The sequence below is a fragment of the Rhamphochromis longiceps genome, linkage group LG14 (assembly GCF_057381845.1).
Source record: "Rhamphochromis longiceps isolate RC_006_pf linkage group LG14, R_longiceps_female_GT1.1, whole genome shotgun sequence".
NCBI lineage: Eukaryota > Metazoa > Chordata > Actinopteri > Cichliformes > Cichlidae > Rhamphochromis > Rhamphochromis longiceps.
Window position 1 is genome coordinate 25,381,826 of NC_140570.1, and position 18,355 is coordinate 25,400,180.

Genomic DNA, 18,355 nt, shown 5'->3' on the forward strand with positions numbered 1-18,355 from the left:
ACAATAGCAACAGGTCAGTAAGTTCAAGGCTCGTGTGCTCTGTTTTAGGATTGCTGCAAAAAAACTTTAAATCATTTTACAGGTAAAATCAGTCATTTTTTGAGGGTTTTTTAAAATGGAAAAAACTATTTTGTACTAATAAATATATGTGGCTTAATATATCATTACATCTTCCAACTAACTGATGTATTATCATAATAACCTTAACGCTAAACAATATCCATCTAATGTTAGGATTTCATACTTTCTATCTGATAAGCAGTTTGACAATGCTAGATCCACTTCAAATAAAGTTTTACTAATGCCTCTTTATAGCAGCTAACAGAGGCTAACAGTAGCTAGTGGTGGCAAAATCAGTGGTTAACAGAGGCTAACAACATATAATAGTGGCAAAACAGCAAAGAGAGGCTAACAGAGACTAACAGAGACTAACAGCAGCTACAAAGAAGCTAATAGTGACAAAAACTGTCGCTAACAGAAGTTAACAGCAGTAAAAACAGCCCCTAACAGAGGCTAACAGAGAATCAAACAGGAGTGCTCAACAACTCACTTCAGTATCCCTGTCATTGGACAGAAATTAGCATCACTGACTTGTACTGGAATTCTTTCACATAGTTTTTCAGCCTTCTCCAGAGTAAAGACATGGATATTTATAGATAAGGTTAACAGCGGAGTGACAGTCTACACTCTCCAATGAATGATGGCCAAAGTTATTTGTCCTACAGTGACCACCATAGCTAGGATTACGCTCTCTATTTGGGAAGGTTAAAATCTAGTACTGTGATTTTACCGCCTGTAATTTTAAAATTGTTAAGCTCTCTTACTGTTGTGAGAGCAGATGACTCATTCAGGAATGGTGTCATTATTTTCCAAATGCCTAATTTCATGTGTTTTGAGTCATTCCTATCAACTGTCCACATCTCAAAAGCCTGAGAATCTCTGATTTTTCTGAGAAAATTCCAGGGTGATGATATAAATGGTAAATGGCCTGTATTTGTATAGCGCTTTGCTAGTCCCTAAGGACCTTCCGATTACAAGGCAAACTCCCAACTCTTGAGCCACGATCGCCCCATATACATCTTAACAGGAAAACTGTGAAATTTTAGCACTCTACTGTTATTAGTTTGTTTATAAAAAACTATGCTCTTGTGGTAAAGTCAGGTGCCTTTTCAAGCTTTTCTTAAACAGAATTTTCTCTAGAGTCATTTTCAAATAGATATGTCTATATCAATCTATATCTATAATTTCTTCAGGTATATCATTCACAGGCCAAATACCTGCTGCCTTGATTTCAGGCATATGGAATTTCAAGAGTGTAGCTGAAGTTCAGCATCAAATAATGTGAGCATGAATTAGCTTGAAACAAAAGTAGAGGGTTAAAGCTTGTATCACAGATTTCCATATATGAGGTGTACATTATACTGCAACACTACAGTATAGTGTCACATCAGATGACTGGTCTTAAAGACAGTGTGTGTGTGTGTGTTTATATAAGTTTATTGTGATATTCCAAAGAAATCACACCATCATGAGCAAAACATTTTTTAATAGCAAACAAATAATGGTAGAGCTAAAATCTGGCAGTTTTTCTGTTAAGACATGCATCATCACCCTGGAATTTTCTCAGGGAAATCAGAAATGGTCGCGCTAGCTTGTGCGATGTAGGCAAGACAAGAATCACTAAGAAGTGAATCACCTCCATAACACTGAAAAAAAAGCTGTTTGCTTGGTTCCTTATCTTGCTTCTTTATCTTGTTAACCTGATATGCTTATATGCATTTTATCATCATCATAAATATGCAGCTTTTCCTGAAGACTCCAGGAGGTTGATTTGAAAAGTCACTTGTAGGTCCTAACATGAGGCTTCTTTGTTTAGCTGTGGGTTTCTTTGGTGTTGTTGTCGTTGTTTGTGGATTTTCTTTGCTTGATTGATTTCGCCTGTGTTACATCATAAACATGTTATATCATATATAAATCATATAAATCATGGTAATGTTGGTCTCAGGACAACAGACACTTTGAAATGGAACATGTTTTTCTTTTCCTGTTTCTAAACACACACACACACACATCTTGTCCATTTGCCAGTTCCTGCTATCATCACTTTGGTCATAATCACCACAGGCCGCACAAACATTATATTAAAAGGTTGTTTGTGTAGGGATAAAATAAAAATATCACTTTTGTTTGTGTTGTTTGTGTTTTTGGTTTTTTTTTTTGTTGGGGTAGGAGGTTACTTTTCTCGATCCTGGCCCCTAACAGCTTTAGTCTTTGCGACATCTTCACCAAGTTTCTGTGGCGTGACTGTGCATGTTTTGGAAAGACAGTTAGGAAGTTTATATTGCTGTGATAATATGAATCCCTACGGACACAATTGTTTTAGCTGTTGTGACTTTAACTTGGCAACCATGGTTAGTTTGACCCTTGCTGGCTGCCATAAAGAACAACAGACCTCAGTGCAGATACACCCTTCCTTTATCAGAGCCTGGATTATAAGTTTGGATGCATGCAATTGTGGGAGGTGAGGGTGTGTGCTTTGCAGGCAAGTGAATAAGTTTTTGTCATAGCGTTGGAGCGAGAGTGTTGGCAAAAAAAAGTGCATGGAAGGAAGGGTGAGGGAGGAGGGAGGGTGATTGTAAAGATGATAAGGCTGAGGGGGTGTGTGAAAACGCTACCAGTGCATTTTATAGGAGTGGACAGTTCATCACAGTTGTCTTCCTAGTCTCAAAGCTCCACCTCCAGCATCATTCTTTTTTATCAAACTGCTGCTGCAAAGATGTGTCAACCTTATCTTCTGGGCAGTGCTGAAGAGCAACCAAGTGCATTTGCTTAGTTTCACTTGAATATTAAGTTTTGAGGTAGTTCATTAGCTTCATGCTGCCATAATTGATCTTTATGTAGGCTATAATTTGTTTTTGTTTTTAAATAAAATAAATAAATAAATAAATAAATAAATAAATAAATAAAAATAATTACTATAACCTGCAAAGGGTGACCAAGAGATTGTGTGAAAATTACCCACAACAGTTCAAAACCAAAACAAAAGTATTCACCACTTTGAAAAAATGAAAATAGTGTTTCTATACAAAGACTGAAGCACAAATTCCTTGGACAGGCTGCACCACATAGGAAGCCACATTAATTTTTTGTTGTTGTTGTTGTTGTTGTTGTTTCAAATAAGTTCAAGAAGATGTACCTGTTTGTAAACATTATTGTGCTGTAAAGTTGGACTTTTTAACATCAGAGTCAATGGGGACTGATGCACTTTTGGCACCTGCCTCCAGTGGCCAATAACGGAACTGCAGTTTTTGGCACTTCCTGGCTGGCTTCATTTTTCAGTCCTGTAGGTTGCTGCTTTGATAGTAGTTTGTTCCACACAGAGTGTGACCACAAAAACACGCATGCCCATAAAGTGCAAACAATACTTGTTACCATATACAGAAAATGCGTCTATTTTAAATCCCAAAGAGATTCCATCCAAGCTGTAGTACCCAGAGTGTGCCTGTGCAGGTGGGAGAGGACATACAAACTCCACACAGAGAGGCTTCAGATAGATTGAGGATTTGAACCCAGGACCTTCTTACTGTTATGTAGTGGTGCTAACCACTGTGATAGACTTGACTACACTATTTAAACAGGGAAAGAAAACATGACTTTGTTTTTTCCTTTTATTCAAACTGAATGAGATAAAGGAAGCATTTTCATCGGTTTCAGCTCTTCTGTTTTAGCCATCATAGCAGAATAAACCCGTCTCACCTTTACAGCTACAGCAAGAAAGGCAAAAGCCCCCTTATAGGTGATTAACACAACTGGCCCAGAAAGGACTGACATAAAGCACGGTCCTCTGAACAGACATATAACAAACAATAACCAGATGTATTTAATGAATGCCTTTTCCCTGTGCAGCTGTGAGTTATAAGATAGCTCCCTGAACTGGCACTCTGTCACTGAAACCCCGTAATATAAATGAATTTAAATGATTGTCGCTGGAGCCTTGGCTCTTAAACATTGCTGGCTCGGTATAAACACTCCAATAATGTCATATAAAAACACATAATAACATAATAAGAGAAATTTTGCTGTGGAATGGATACTTTTATTGTTAATATTTTAAGCACCATTTGCTGATAAAACTGTGTGTGTGTGTGTGTGTGTGTGTGTGTGTGTGTGTGTGTGCAGGATATCTAGTTGTGGAAAAAGTACACAACTGTAACGGTATTTCACTTAAACTGAGGATGTGATTCATTCTTCCAGCACGGATCTTGTATGGAATTAATTTCATAAAAAGTCGTCTCAAGATCCAACAGTGTAGCTGTGAGCTGTAATTCATGAATACCAAACATTGCTTCAGGTGAGAGTTTTAAGCCAAAGCCTAATGAGTCCAGCTGGTCCATCTGTGGGTTACCCACTATCTCCCAGGCTTAATGAACTGCCCGTGAGCCCTCTGCAGCCCAGCACATCTCATTAGCGCCACGACATCCAAGTATAGTGTGTGGGAGTTCACCCACTTACTCAACTACCATTTCTTATCATATCACATCAGTTCTTTTGTCTTCTCCTTTAATCATCTCTCTTGTATCATCATCCGTTTGGTTTCACCTCCCTCTGACCTTTCTTCCATCTTCCTCCGGGCGTATATCTGAATCAGAGAAACTCCAGGACGCCTACAAATTATAATTATTCTACCACAGTGGCGTTTTTCCCCTGCTGTACCTTTCTGTGCCCTTTTCTTTACATATCCCCCAAGTAATTATCCTCCCTTCCCCTTTTCTCTGTCCTTTTCTCTATCTGTACCATCATTTGGTTCACCTTTTCCTCCCCTCTCAAACACACTGGATGCTCTTCCTCTTGAAACAAATTCCTGACTCAGTGCTTTCCGCTGCACAATTTTCGCTCCCCTAACATTTTGCGCCTTCATTGCAACCCTTCATCTTCTCCTCTGCTCTTCAAATGTGCCTCTATCTGCCTCGGATGTTTTTGGGCCGACCTACCGCACTTAACCTCTCCCTCACTCGGTCACCTCCGGTGCCCATCACCTGCTTCCCATCCATTTGTCCTGCAGCACCTCACTTCCCACTCCCCACCCGGGCAGTGCTGTCCCTCAGCAAAGACGTGACCACACATTCATGTAACCCTTTAGAAGAACCTTACCCACAATGCACATGGTGGAGCGATTTGCATGACAGGCAGTGGTGCATTTCGCAGAGGGAGGGATCGGCCGGTGAATGTACAGAGATAGAGAAACCCATAAAGGGAGCGAGAAGAACTGTAATGTTGGTTTGAATTATTCATAGCTGGTCTATAGGACGAATAAATGCATCAGGAAAGGGGAAGACACAAGGAAGAGCACCTGTTATCTATCCAGAGTGTGTATCTCTGTAAGCCCAAAGTCATGTATGCTCAAGTCCTCTGCTACTGCACTATGAGATAAGAGTATATAGGCTGGCTATGTGTCCACTTAAAGCTCTGAATTTAATTAAAGTGTATTACTAAAGCTAGAAAAAAAGGGTGCACGTAACAGTCATTGAAGCGCCACACTGACTCCACTACAGTTATTACATTTATATCAGGCCAGACACCAGAATGGAGTGAAGTGATCAGCCTCACATGAAGTCAATGACAGTCATTTCATCTTCCCCATCAGGTCTTGTTTTTGTAATGAGCGAGTTTGTGCCTGAGGTTGCCAATAATCCTTTCCATTTTTCAGCATTCATAGCCTACTCAGCAAACCCATGTTTACACCGATGCATTTGTTTCTAGGACTGTTTAATCGTGAAAGCTAAATCCTGATAAAGACCAAAATGACACAAATTTCTTGGATTAAATTTGAAATTGAAAATTGTGAGCTAAAACATGTTCGAAAGTCTGAGAAAAGAGCCTGGAAGGAAGGAGAGAACAATTTCTTTGTGTAATTTAATTTTTTTTTTTTTTTTTTTAAACCCTCTGCATGTCATCACACTGACTGTGTTGTTTCTGTGTTTTTTTTTCCCACAGAAGTCGTTCTCACTGGTGTTGGAGGCTCTGGATTATGACAATGACACATCGAGTTCAGTCGAAGGTGTGTTTGCACATACTTGCGTTCCTTTTTATTCATGTGTAGTCAGGAATGTAAATAAAAGGGGGGCTGAATTAAATAACAATAAACAGAAGGAAAGTTGTGAGGGTGTTATTATTCCCCTCATCCTCACACATGTCATGTTTTGAGGTTTGAAGCTAGAGAGCCTTTGTAAGATATACCGTCATCGCTTAAAACACCATTAAAGTGTTGAAGGTAAGTGACACGTTTAAAAAATGGAGCCGTCTTTACTGCATTTCCAGCTTTATCTTATCAAGAAAAGAGTTACTTGTGAGTTTAAATATTAACAATCAACAGTTTTATAGAGGAAAACAACACGGGTGCTTGTTTATGAGCGTTTGCTGTCTGACATGATGAAACAATGTGAAAATATCCTTTGTGTCTTAATGTCTGTGATCTAACGAGTTTAGTGGGCCTTTTATCCAGACCCTTTAATTTCCTGCTCATCTCAGTGCTGTTCCTCCTCATAATCGGGAAAAGCTCCGTGACAGGGAATGTGAGCGGCATGCTATAAAAAGCAACACACATACACACACAAGCACAGCCAGACAGATGTTTCTGTGCCTTCCTCATTCCTGTCATGCCACAATCCTTCCTTTGAGGGACCACTGCACTGCGGTCTCTCAACCTCGGTGCTACCCAGAACATGGCTGATAGGATGAGAAACTTTTCACCTCACATTTCTCTTTCGCCTTCCGTCTCTCCTTCGCTCTGCCCTCCAGCGACGCTCTTACATCTTGTTTGCATTATCTTCCGTTTCCACCTGAGCTCCTGACAGCCCTTACATTGGGCCTAAAGCTGTTCACTAGGCTGACAGCTTAGCTCAGCCCAAACAGAGGCGTTCGGTAGCAGTCTGAATGGACTTAGCGGGCCGTGCTGCAAATCAGAAAGGATTACCGAGCATAACTGTACCTTCTGAAACGGTTCTTGGAAATACCAAGAAAATGTGATGTGCTATGAGCACAGACGGTGTGACCTTCACAGAGTTTTCTTCAAATAAAATGTAGCTTAAGTGTTAATGTGCAGGGGCGTACCTTGATCTGTTAAAGGATAATTCCCGTTGGTTACAACTTTGGTCTTTGGCCTTTATGTTTTTGTTGAGTATACTGACAAGTAACCGTTTAGATAAGGAAACACGATGGTATCACAGCAATGAAATGAGATCAGTCAGACTATAAAACTTCATACATGCCTGCAGTAGTTCACAGTAAGTAGGTAATATGCAGCAGGTTTTGGCACCTTTATTTGGTTTTATTTAGTTGATTCAGTCGTTTTACATATTCTCTATCCCGTTTTATGTTTATTTTGAAGGACACAGTCTTTTATTTAACTTTATTGCACGACACAGACATATAGACCTGATGGAAACACCTGTCACTACAACAGTGAAAATCGAATAAACAGCAAACTGCAGCCTCCTGAGCAATCATCAAGATGAGTAAACGCGCTCTGTAATAACCAATAATTTAATGGAGGCTGGAAATTTTGCAACACCAGGCTGCATCAGCTTTAACTCATAAGTCAGTGACTGAATGTTTACACAAAGTACGATTTCACAACAACATACAGGATAATATACTCAGAAAATAAACATGTCATTAAGTACATAAAGAAAAAATGAAAAGGCCTGCGTTGATCTTTTGGGCCTTGCAGTTCTTGTAACATCTAATTTCTGCAGTGCTGCCATTTCCCCAGATTTCAAAGGGTTTTCTAGTCAACAAAAAATGTATTATTTAATTCTTGAACTAAATTTTCCTGCTCAGAAGTTTTGCAAAAGTGCCTTTGTTACTGCGTTACTGCCACCAGGGCAATAGCACAGAGAAAACAGTTTCTCACATGCTGTTGGATGTTTTGTGTACGCACCAAACATCAACCTCCGGGGCTTTAAATAAAGCTACAGCCTTCATAACACAGTTACAGTGCAGTTTGTTTATAACTCACTAATTAAGGCTTAAAGTTAGGAGCAGGTCTGCTTTAACTGACAGATGGACGCTGACACAGGCTGCTGCTTTTCCCAATTTGCGCTAATTAGTCACTGAACTAGATTTCTTAATCGTGTTTGTGCCTTTAATGAAATAATCTGAGGAAATAACTTGTATAAATCTGCGCTTCGCTTTTGGAGAGTCAAATTCCATCCATCCATACATTCGTGCATTTTCTGCCACTGTCTGCCACAAAAAAACCAACATGGCTGTTGTCAAAATCCTAAATTTGAAGCTTTAAAACAGGGCTTCTGTACCAAATGCTTATAGTAACTACGTTCATCTCTTCCCCCTCACAGAACAAAAACCCCACAGGGACATTTGTAACTTTCTCAGCGAAATGTTTCAGTAAATATGAATCATCTTAAAATGTTTTTTTTCCCATGTTCTCCTTCTGCTCCCGTATTCATTGGGTGATTTTGACAGCATACTTGCTGCTGTGCTCCCCCGTGTTTCAGCTGTACTGATGTTACACCCACAGCCACAAAACTGCGAAAGCGGAATTCAATATTACAAGCATTATAATCTCGACCAGCTTGTCACCAAAGTTCAAGACACATGTTTAGACTTAGTCCCCCATCCATGTGAGAATAGTTTCACTGGGAGTTTATACTAGAATGAAAACTGAAAATAAACATAGAAATGTCATGAGAACCCATGCACATCAAATTAAAAAAAACCTTCAGCTGATCTATTGGCTTCCACAAGGCTATTGATTCAAAATGAAGTCACAGGGAGGTGTTTTCTCTCCTGCAGTGTTTTCTCACCATTGTCAAGGGCAAGCACTTCACAGCTAATACAAGACAGTAGGGGGACAATCTCCAGAGACAAGAAAACGAGCTTTTTTTTTAAACTCCCTGCAGATACAATCTCTGTTTCTCTGCTGCTTATGTTTCTATAAAGTGTGATTTCAGGAAGAGCTCAGGGCTTCTTGTTTCAGCTGTTCTGCCATCAATCTTTCTGTCTCTTGCTCTCTCTCTTTTTTTAGGATGCCCATTAGCACCAGCCAGAGAGGCTATTCTTCCTGGGGTCCTCCACACCCCTCACATATTATTGTACCATCTTCTCTAATCACGTTACTGCGAAAATTGGGCTCTGTTACACACCTTCCCTGCTGTGCTGAATGATAATTCGCTTACTTCTATTTCTTTTCTGGAAGAGAAATGGTGATGATGAAATTAACCCCCGGCCATGCCAGAGTCATAAAATAATGAAAAACCCACAATGCACTGCAGTAGCATAATGAGTGTTTGTGAAACGGGGCCCTCGAGTTTGACTACAGGTGACGGCAGAGGAATCGAGCAGCGGCCGAGCTAACAGTCCGCTCAACGTCCGCTCTGTTCCCATCCCATTTTTTATGCTAAAACACAGACACAGACACACACACACACACACACCAACCACTGTGTATCCCTGTTTTCATTCCTTTGGGTCAAACCGCAGTGATCTCATCTCTCCATCAGGCAGTTTGTTATGTGTGTGTCCTAATAGCTGCTTCCCTTCCTCTTTGACTCTGTTTGCCTCTGGCAGAATCTCTCTCTCACACACACACATGCACACACTCGCACATTCTGTACACTCAGTCTCTCTTCACTGCTGACATACTTCCAATGAGGCTTCCTGTTCTGTCCTCCTATCATGCAATCTTTGCCTGTATCCTCACTAGCATCTCATAGATACACACATGGCATATACACTGAAACAACACACAGACACACTCACACCTATTCTGAGTACTGTGTGTCTGTTAACACCCTGTCAGAGAGCAATGAAAGTGACTTGGGGATACCAGTGCCTCTGGGAAATCCCCTCCGGGGTCAGGAGCAGCAGCCACTGCCCCGCTGTTGCCCTGGGGCTTGTCTGGTCCTCTCTCTGCATCTCCCCCTCCTCTCCAATAGCTAATCAAATGTTAAAGAGCTGCCTCATAGGGATGATCCCTTGGATATTTGTGGTGTCTCACAGCTCTGCAGAGCATTTTAGAGCCTCATTGTTTTTATCAATCCCACAAATTCCAACATCCAGTGGTTTTCTTTTGTTGTTTTTTTTTTTTTTTTTTTTTTTGGTGAAATAGCTCTCATAAATCACCTGTACACAACCTGCTCGGCACAAAATGGCAAGCACTAAAGTTAGTGATGCACTGGTGGGTAACTTGTCACATTAAACAGCTAAAAAAACAGATATTTTTCTTAGTGGGTGATGGAAAAAGAGCCAGACTCCATATGATGGTAATGTTGCTCCATAACTGCTCGATGTGTTAACAGGCGACTATTTGATTGAACTCGTGCCATATCAGCTTTGATGCTAATAATGTTAAGGAGTGTTTAGATTTATCTGCTGAATGTGGACACAGTTCCTCCTTCCCCAGATGTTTGGCACCCTTTGATTTCCCAGTGTCAGAACAGCAAACAAAAGAAAGTATTTCTTCCTTCCTTCCTCCCTCAGGTCAGTTGATCGAGCGAATCCTGCTCTCCTCCATGCTGAACCCCGGTGAACAGTGGCAGACTTACCGTTACCACGGACGCTCTTTCAGCCTGGAGTACCGACTTCGTTTCCGCTGTCACTCCAACTACTACGGACCCTTCTGCAACAAGTTCTGCCGAGCCCGCAATGACTTCGTCGGCCACTTCAACTGCGACCAAAGCGGCTCCAAGGTCTGCATGGAGGGCTGGACGGGGCCAGAGTGCAAAATAGGTAAGAAAAGGAACACAAAGGAGTCCACTGGTGTTTCCTCAAAGTTGTGCATTTGTTTGTGTGTGTATGTGTTTTTAAAAATCCAGTATTTGTCACTACCTCATTCAAATATTAACACATAATCATTTTCTTCCTTCAATCCTCAACAAGACAATGTTTTTGCCAAAAATGCTCCCTTAAATACTAAGTAGGTATTACTGTTACCATCAACAATGGTAACAATTAAGTTATCCAGTAACAGGGGTACAGCATTAGAAAAATAAACCCAGGCTTAATGTTTGCTGCGATGGATTACACTACTAAAGCCTGTACTGGTGGGAAAAAAACCCCTTCAGATTCCTCAACACACAAACATATTTTGTAAACTGCCCAGATCAAAGAAGTCAACTAAAAATATTGGAGTCTGTCTCACACACACCCTGTGCAGGTTTGCCAGTTAATCACAGGGTCACAAAGACCCTTACTTCCACTTCAGAATCACTAATAATCTAACACACGTATCTTTGGAGTCTAGCAGGACTTATAAAAAGAAAAAAAATCCCACACAGATACAGGTTAGATCATGCAATCTTGACACAGAAAGGTCCCACCCAGCCAGGAGATACAAACACAGAGCCTTCTTGACCTAACCTGAAGTTAATCAAATTTTTCTTGAGATCGTCTTTGTTTTCCTGTCTAACTTTAGTCTTTGAAACTATTTAAAACTATTATTGTGATTAAGGTTTTGTGGATATGTCATCTAAATATTCACACACAGCTTTAATAGCAATCTACAAGGTGAGAACAGGCCTCATTAATAAGGAATAACCGCACACGTGCTTGTCTTAGTGTTAAAAAGACTTCAGGCCATTACACGGTTGCTCTCTGAAACAGTCCATCAGCAAAGACACGCTGGCTACCTTCTGTGGTGAGGGTGTGGAGGATTATTTTGTGTGACTCATCAACTGAGCGCCCTCACTCTGTGACCTCGGAGCGCTGCCATCATGTTGCAGCGGTTGAACTGAGTGAATGGAGGAAGCCAGAGTGGAAACCATGGGAACCCTGAAGGACACAGAGCTAGTTTAAGGACATCCTGCAACCCTGCCCATCTCACCCCTTTCTCACTTCATCTGACTTCCTCCTCGACACGACACTGATTGGACTGCAGGAAGGCAGGAAGCTCGCTCTGTTACCCCCTGCAGGTTACTGTTGATGATGAAGTTCAGGGCGTTTTCAGGGTTAATTAAAGGCATTTTTGACCCTGATATGATGTGGCAGATACTCTGACGCCATACACGCGTCTACTCCATAAAAAAACATTGTGTCATGGTATGATTCCAACCGTGTTTTGTTTTTTTGGCTTTGCAGCGGTGTGCAGGCAGGGCTGTCATCAAACCCACGGCTCTTGCGATGTACCTGGAGAATGCAAGTAAGTGTATACTTGTACCGATATAGAAAATTGGAAATATGAAATATTATTTTGACTGTTACAATATAAAAATTGAGTAATGAAAACTTTAGTCAATACCAGAAGATGACAAAAAATGTGATTTTATATGAGCAGGTTAACTTTTTAAACCAAACCCTTCAGTCATTCATTCATAAATGGCCAGCCAAATTAATGGGAGTTTTTCTTTTAATATACACTAACCTTATGTTCAAAGCATTCTGGTTGGAACAAACAGCCAATCAGGAGAAAGGTGACTTAAATATGATGAATTGAGGGACTCTACCAAGTTCAATCCAAAAATAATGCACAAAGCTGTAAATACACAAACTTAGTTCCCCTGTAAGTCCAGCAGTAGTGTTGTGGGTGTAGATTTAGTGAAGCTATTACATTAGAGGGATCTATTCTCTCTACAGATAAATTAACTTCAGTTGTAAAGTGGGGCTGAATGTACACTATATCTACAAAACCTAAGGGGCCACCTACATTGCATTACACCTGCAGGAGCTGCTTGGCTATGCCATGAAGATCCTGGTGCTCAGTTTTTACACCCAGAGAAAGTCTGGAGCTCTGTTGTTGAGCCAGCTGTAGACTGACTCTACAGCTGGTGACCCCGCTCTGTAACTTTATGTGACTTTCTACTTTGTGACTGAGTCACTGTGCTCCTTAAAAGCTTCCACTTTGCAATAATACCACTTACAGTTGATCGTGGAACAACTAGGAGGGAAGAAATTTCACAACCTGACTTGTTGCAACGACTGCATCCTATTACAGTAACACACTGGAATTCAGTGAGCTCAAAGTTTAAGAGGAGTGGCTCAACACTTTAGTCCATATTGATCTGCACACCAATGAGCTCCCACGTAAGGATTTAATTTGTGCTGTGCAGCATTTTCAAGTAACAGCTTCTTCCACAGAAGTCTAATGAAGCAAATAAAATCATCATCGAAACATCCCTCCAGGATTTCTATAACTATCATAGCAACAGCAGCTTCATAATACAGATAATGAGATTCGTGGTTGTTCCAATCTGCCTCTCTGCTCATGTCTTCTTCTTCTTTTTCTTTTAGGTGTCAATATGGCTGGAAGGGTCAGCTGTGCGACCAGTGTATGACGTTCCCAGGCTGTGTGTATGGGAGCTGCACTGAACCTTGGCAGTGTGTGTGCGACGTCAACTGGGGAGGACTGCTGTGTGATAAAGGTCCGACATGTGACCCACTCCTTTTCTGTAGTAGAGAAGAAGAAAGTGTTTATGTGCGAGCGAGGGGGTTTCCACCCTTTTTTTCCAGTATCTCAGATATGCAACTGGAGTCGTTGGTGTTTAGGATACTGCGCTGGCTTGTAGACACACAGAGTGATCAATCACTAGGTAAATTTAACCACACAGCGTAGCAGGCACTATGAAATTAAAACCAAGTAAAAGTTTAGACAGAAACTCTTGGAAAAAGCGAGCCGACTAACTCTCAGCTGTCCAGCTTTACTTCTACTCAGTGACCTTTTTGCACAGTTATACAGAATTCATGATTATTCATAATTATTAATCTTATTTCTCTTATTTCTTTATGTCATGCTAAAGATACTTACTGTGTCACCTTTTTAAATTTTTGATTGTTTTCTGTATATGAACTCGTAGGTTTATAAGAGTTTGGATTCAGCAACACACTGATGGATCCTTTGTTGTCCACAAGAGCTTCCAAAGACTCATTTAACATAAAAACACAGTAGAAGACTACATCATACGTAAAGATGAAAGTGCTCTGCCGTGTATTGTATGTTGACCAATAACTCATCCTGTCTGTGTGGCTCTGAGACAAAGAGAGAGGCATTGTGTGTGCAGTCTTAGTGAGGCGTGGTTCTTCACACTTCTCTCCATGCATGATCTTCTGTATAAGATAAGATAAAAGTCCCCGAGGATTTCGAGCGTCAGTATTTTCCCACCAAACTGTAGCAAAGTTCGCCCAGCATTATCCCAGCATATGACTCCTACCTCTGTCCCAGTGTGGGAGCCTAACCAGTGCCCACGGGACAGCGTATTGTGCAGGAGAAAGGTGATAGCCTTGGGTAAGGTGAACGTGAGCAGGGCTGGGCTGGCTGCTTTTAACTAGGTGGGGTCTTAAGCTGTTTCTGTGCATTCAGAAAGGCTCTGTAAAGAGCTGCAGTGAGACAAAGAGGCCTTGGGCACCGAGGAAATGATTAAAGACAATGGAGGAACAAGCCCTGCAGCTACTGGCCTGCACAGTCAGCCCACAGAACAGACCTGGATACACCAGGTCTGTGTGTGTGTGTGTGTGTGTGTGTGTGTGTGTGTGTGTGTGTGTGTGTGTGTGTGTGTGTGTGTGTGTGTGTGTGTGTGTGTGTGTGTGTGTGTGTGTGTGTGTGTGTGTGTTCGCTGGATGTTTACCTGAAATAAAGTCAGACTAAGGCATCCTCATTCATTTTTCTATTCGCCCCTATGTCACTTTGTTTTTGCTGTGAGCTAAAATCTAAAAACTAAACGCAGCTTTTTGTGGGTTCAGATCTAAACTACTGTGGCACCCATCAGCCCTGTAAAAACGGCGGGACCTGTACGAACACAGAGCCCAACGAGTATCAGTGTGAGTGCCAGGAAGGCTTCAGAGGACGCAACTGTGACATCGGTGAGTCAACGTCAACAAACAGCAAAAGTGCTCTCAGTAATGTTTGTTTACACAAATGTAAGAGATGCACAGAGATGGCCAAGACTACTGAGTGGCACAAGGAGGAAATATCATAAATTGTTGGAGTTATTTAGAAAATTCCTACTTATAAGTCGTCTTTACATGCACACATGTTAACCCCAGTGTAACGTGTGACTCTACAAATTCATTCTTACTTCAACGTTTGTTTTCTAGTTTATTTATGTTATATTTGTATAAGCCATTCACATTTTTCCACAATATTGCTTGTCAAAGTTAATAACCGTTATGAGAGAAAAAAACTGCACCAGCTTTTCATTTACACTTTCCTCCCCTCCTTCCTCCCTTTAGTGGAACACGCGTGCTTGTCTTCCCCGTGTATGAACGGCGCGACCTGTGTGGAAGACCAAACAGGGTTCAGCTGCATCTGTAGCGAAGGCTGGACTGGACACACCTGCACAGATGGTGATTGTCGATGCTGCTCACATTCGTGTCTTACTGAGCTGAGGGGCCGGGGCGCTGTGAGATTGTCTGTGATTGGTTATTATTGGATCAAAGCCAGCGAGTGACTCTAATCAATGCAACAGAGGAAGTTAAATTAGCCTAAACATCTTTCCCTGTGTGTGTGTGTGTGTGTGTGTGTGTGTGTGTGTGTGTGTGTGTGTGTGTGTGTGTGTGTGTGTGTGTGTGTGGACGGGGGGAGAGGGAGGGGATGCAGGAATGCATTTGTATTTGTATCACTAGAACAATCAAGACCCTCTGTTGGAGCACTTATAATCAGCGATTGCATTAATATAAGCAGAGGTGGCACTGTGAATTATTACATGTTTTTTTGTTTCTTTTTTTAATGGCAGTAATTTGAAGGTATTTATTATCAGGTCTTTTACTCATGTGAGCTTTTTCCCATGTAATGTGATTACTTTAATCGCATAATTGGGAATTTGTGGAGTGACATCCGGTTCTCTTGCGATGTGCGTGAAAGTTAAAAAATAAGAAGTAGCAAAGTGTCTGCCAAGTGAATGTAAGCTGAGACTGCTGCTAAACACAAAAACAATACACAGTTGTGTTCTGGATTGGTGTGGCATTGTTGTTCTTGGCCTTATGTGGATGTCAGTTTACTGTACAGTAGTCTGATGTTTTTCCTAAAAATATGCAAAGCCAGACTGTCTTTACTTTAATCGCACAAAGACAAGAGCAGCCTTTAAGGGCGCTGTGACATGCAGTCTCCTCTAACACATGCTGAAGCGTTTATTCAGACTCAGATTCTGCTGGATAAACACGACATCGGGCTTTCTCTGCTTCTCCAGGTGTCAAACACGAAGAATCGGCCTGGGAAAGACTCCAATCTGATCCACTGGATGGCTTTGGAAAATATAACGAATGGCATAAATTCTGAATTTTGTAATGTATTTTTAGATGTTTTACAGCTTTTTTCTATCGGTGAATTGCACCTCTTTTCCTTTTATCAAGATGGGACAGAAATGAAATGTTAAGTTAAACACCTTTACAGTGAGAGAAAGGGGACTTTTACTAGTCCAGCCCATTTCAGATCAAAGTGGCCTCACAATGTAAAATGAGTTTGACAACCTTGAGTTTAGAGGCACAGGTTTGGAGAAATATGAAGGATATAGTCAATTCAACTCAAAATTAGCACAGTAGCACATTTTAAACAACCACAGGTGGCCAAAATCCTATGAAAGATATACAAAACATACACTGTGTAGAATAGTTGTTAATTAAACAATTACAAATACTTAATTTAAAAAAAATTTTTTTTTTAAATATTTTGATTTTACCTGTCTGTGGCTTGTTACAGCTGTGTGTTAGAGCTCAGTTTCATTTAAACGTAATCATTGTGACATGCAAATCAGGACAAGATGTAATTCTGCAATAGGGGTGCTGGTTTAGGTCACTCAGCTTACCCATATGTTGTAAAGCTAACACAGAGGCTCAGGTTTGCAGCTGGTCTCATTCCCAGCTTTCCCGTTATCTCGCCACTATTTTATTAACTCCATACAAAGGCTAAAAAGCACAAAAATATGAGAGCAAAAGCCATTCTGACATAAATGACAAAAGACAAATCCATTTTCAAATCTGTGCTCTGTTAGCTATAATTACAGCGGTGTGAAATGGACTTGGCAGCAAAAAAGGAGTAAGAATATAAAAAAAGATATTCATGTTCTGCATCAACCGAATGCACATAACTTCACTGCAGGGCTCCTGTTGGGGGAAAACTCTGTAAAAAACCCAGGAGAAATAAAGACACAATGAGACAAAGTTACTTTCTTTATCAAACGTGTACACGGGTGAGCTGCTAAGAACAACTCACACGTGTACAGAGGCTGGGCACTTTTTATAGGAAAGACAGTGAGAACAGGATAAGAAAATACAAAACAGATAAAATAAACAACTCCATATGTGGCGCTAGTCTCGTCAGCAGAGAGCTGGGAGAAAGCTGTGAGAGATAAAACAATCTAAAACAATATGTCCCAAAACAGTATGTCTTTGCTGAGAAAGTCTAAAAAGATAATTCTAAACTAATCTAACCATAGACAAAAGGGCATGCTTGCACATTTAAAAGAAGGTAAAGAAACATAGAATCATTTTTCCTGTAACATTCCCTCCTGTTTTAACTTATTTTAAATGTATACAACAATTGTCTGTGAAGGTTATTTATTAAGTATCTTAAGCAATTTTTTAATTTTCAAAATGTCAGCATAGCAGAAATGGAAATCATTTGGTCTAAAGAATAAAACAAAATAAAATAATAAAAAGAACAAAGAAAATCATAGTAAATGAAAATCATAGTAAATGAAAATCATAGTAAATGAAAATCATAGTAAATGAAATAACAAGTGGAATAAACAAGAAAAAATAATAAAACTAAACTACAAAAAATAAAGGATAAAAACCTTATGTTTAAAATGATGAAAACCTTATATTGTACCTGCATAAACTACTAATGTGTTAATCAGTGCATGATCACTTGACAAGTCATTTTTAATCACCACGTCATTTATTAGTAGCTATTACAAGTTCTCCTCTAACAGAATTGCAACGGGATGCTGTTCTTCTTGAGGCACGGCAACATAAGCAGTCATTGTAGTTGTTATCATCTTTGAAATCATTACTCTTAGACATGGCGGTGTAGCTGCTCCAGATGTGTGGTCAGTGACATATTTCTGCAGAATGGTCAAATTCTGCAAAGCTTCATAAATGTCTCCGCTTACAAACTCCTCCTTGTGATGCTGTTAGCAGGTCTAGAGTCAGTCTGTTCTGCAGCACCATCGTTCTGATGGCCTTCTGTTCTCCTGCTAAAGCCGGTCCCAGGGTCTTTGTCAAAGTTGATGCGTCGTAGCAGAGCATATCGGTTGATCTCCACATGATCCCGCACCTCGGCAGCTCCAATGCCGGGGATCAAGCTCTGTAAGAATTTCACTCCTCCTCAGATGCGAAACTCTGGTTCCTTTACTGCTTGGTGCCGTCCGTGCACATCCTGTCTGGTACTGAGTCTTTGTTTGTAGTG

At 40.6% G+C, this 18,355-nt stretch overlaps 1 protein-coding gene across 1 annotated transcript in view; it reads left to right on the forward strand.

The window, feature by feature from the left end:
• The window catches only part of LOC146654147 (uncharacterized), a 68,466-nt gene that overhangs the window by 30,991 nt on the left and 19,120 nt on the right, over positions 1 to 18,355 (forward strand). Inside the window, exons 3-8 of the mRNA XM_085429501.1 lie at positions 5,995 to 6,058; positions 10,501 to 10,749; positions 12,097 to 12,157; positions 13,246 to 13,376; positions 14,692 to 14,811; positions 15,181 to 15,294. Coding sequence (XP_085285627.1) covers positions 5,995 to 6,058; positions 10,501 to 10,749; positions 12,097 to 12,157; positions 13,246 to 13,376; positions 14,692 to 14,811; positions 15,181 to 15,294 — 739 coding nt within the window. The remainder of the gene's footprint in view (positions 1 to 5,994; positions 6,059 to 10,500; positions 10,750 to 12,096; positions 12,158 to 13,245; positions 13,377 to 14,691; positions 14,812 to 15,180; positions 15,295 to 18,355) is intronic.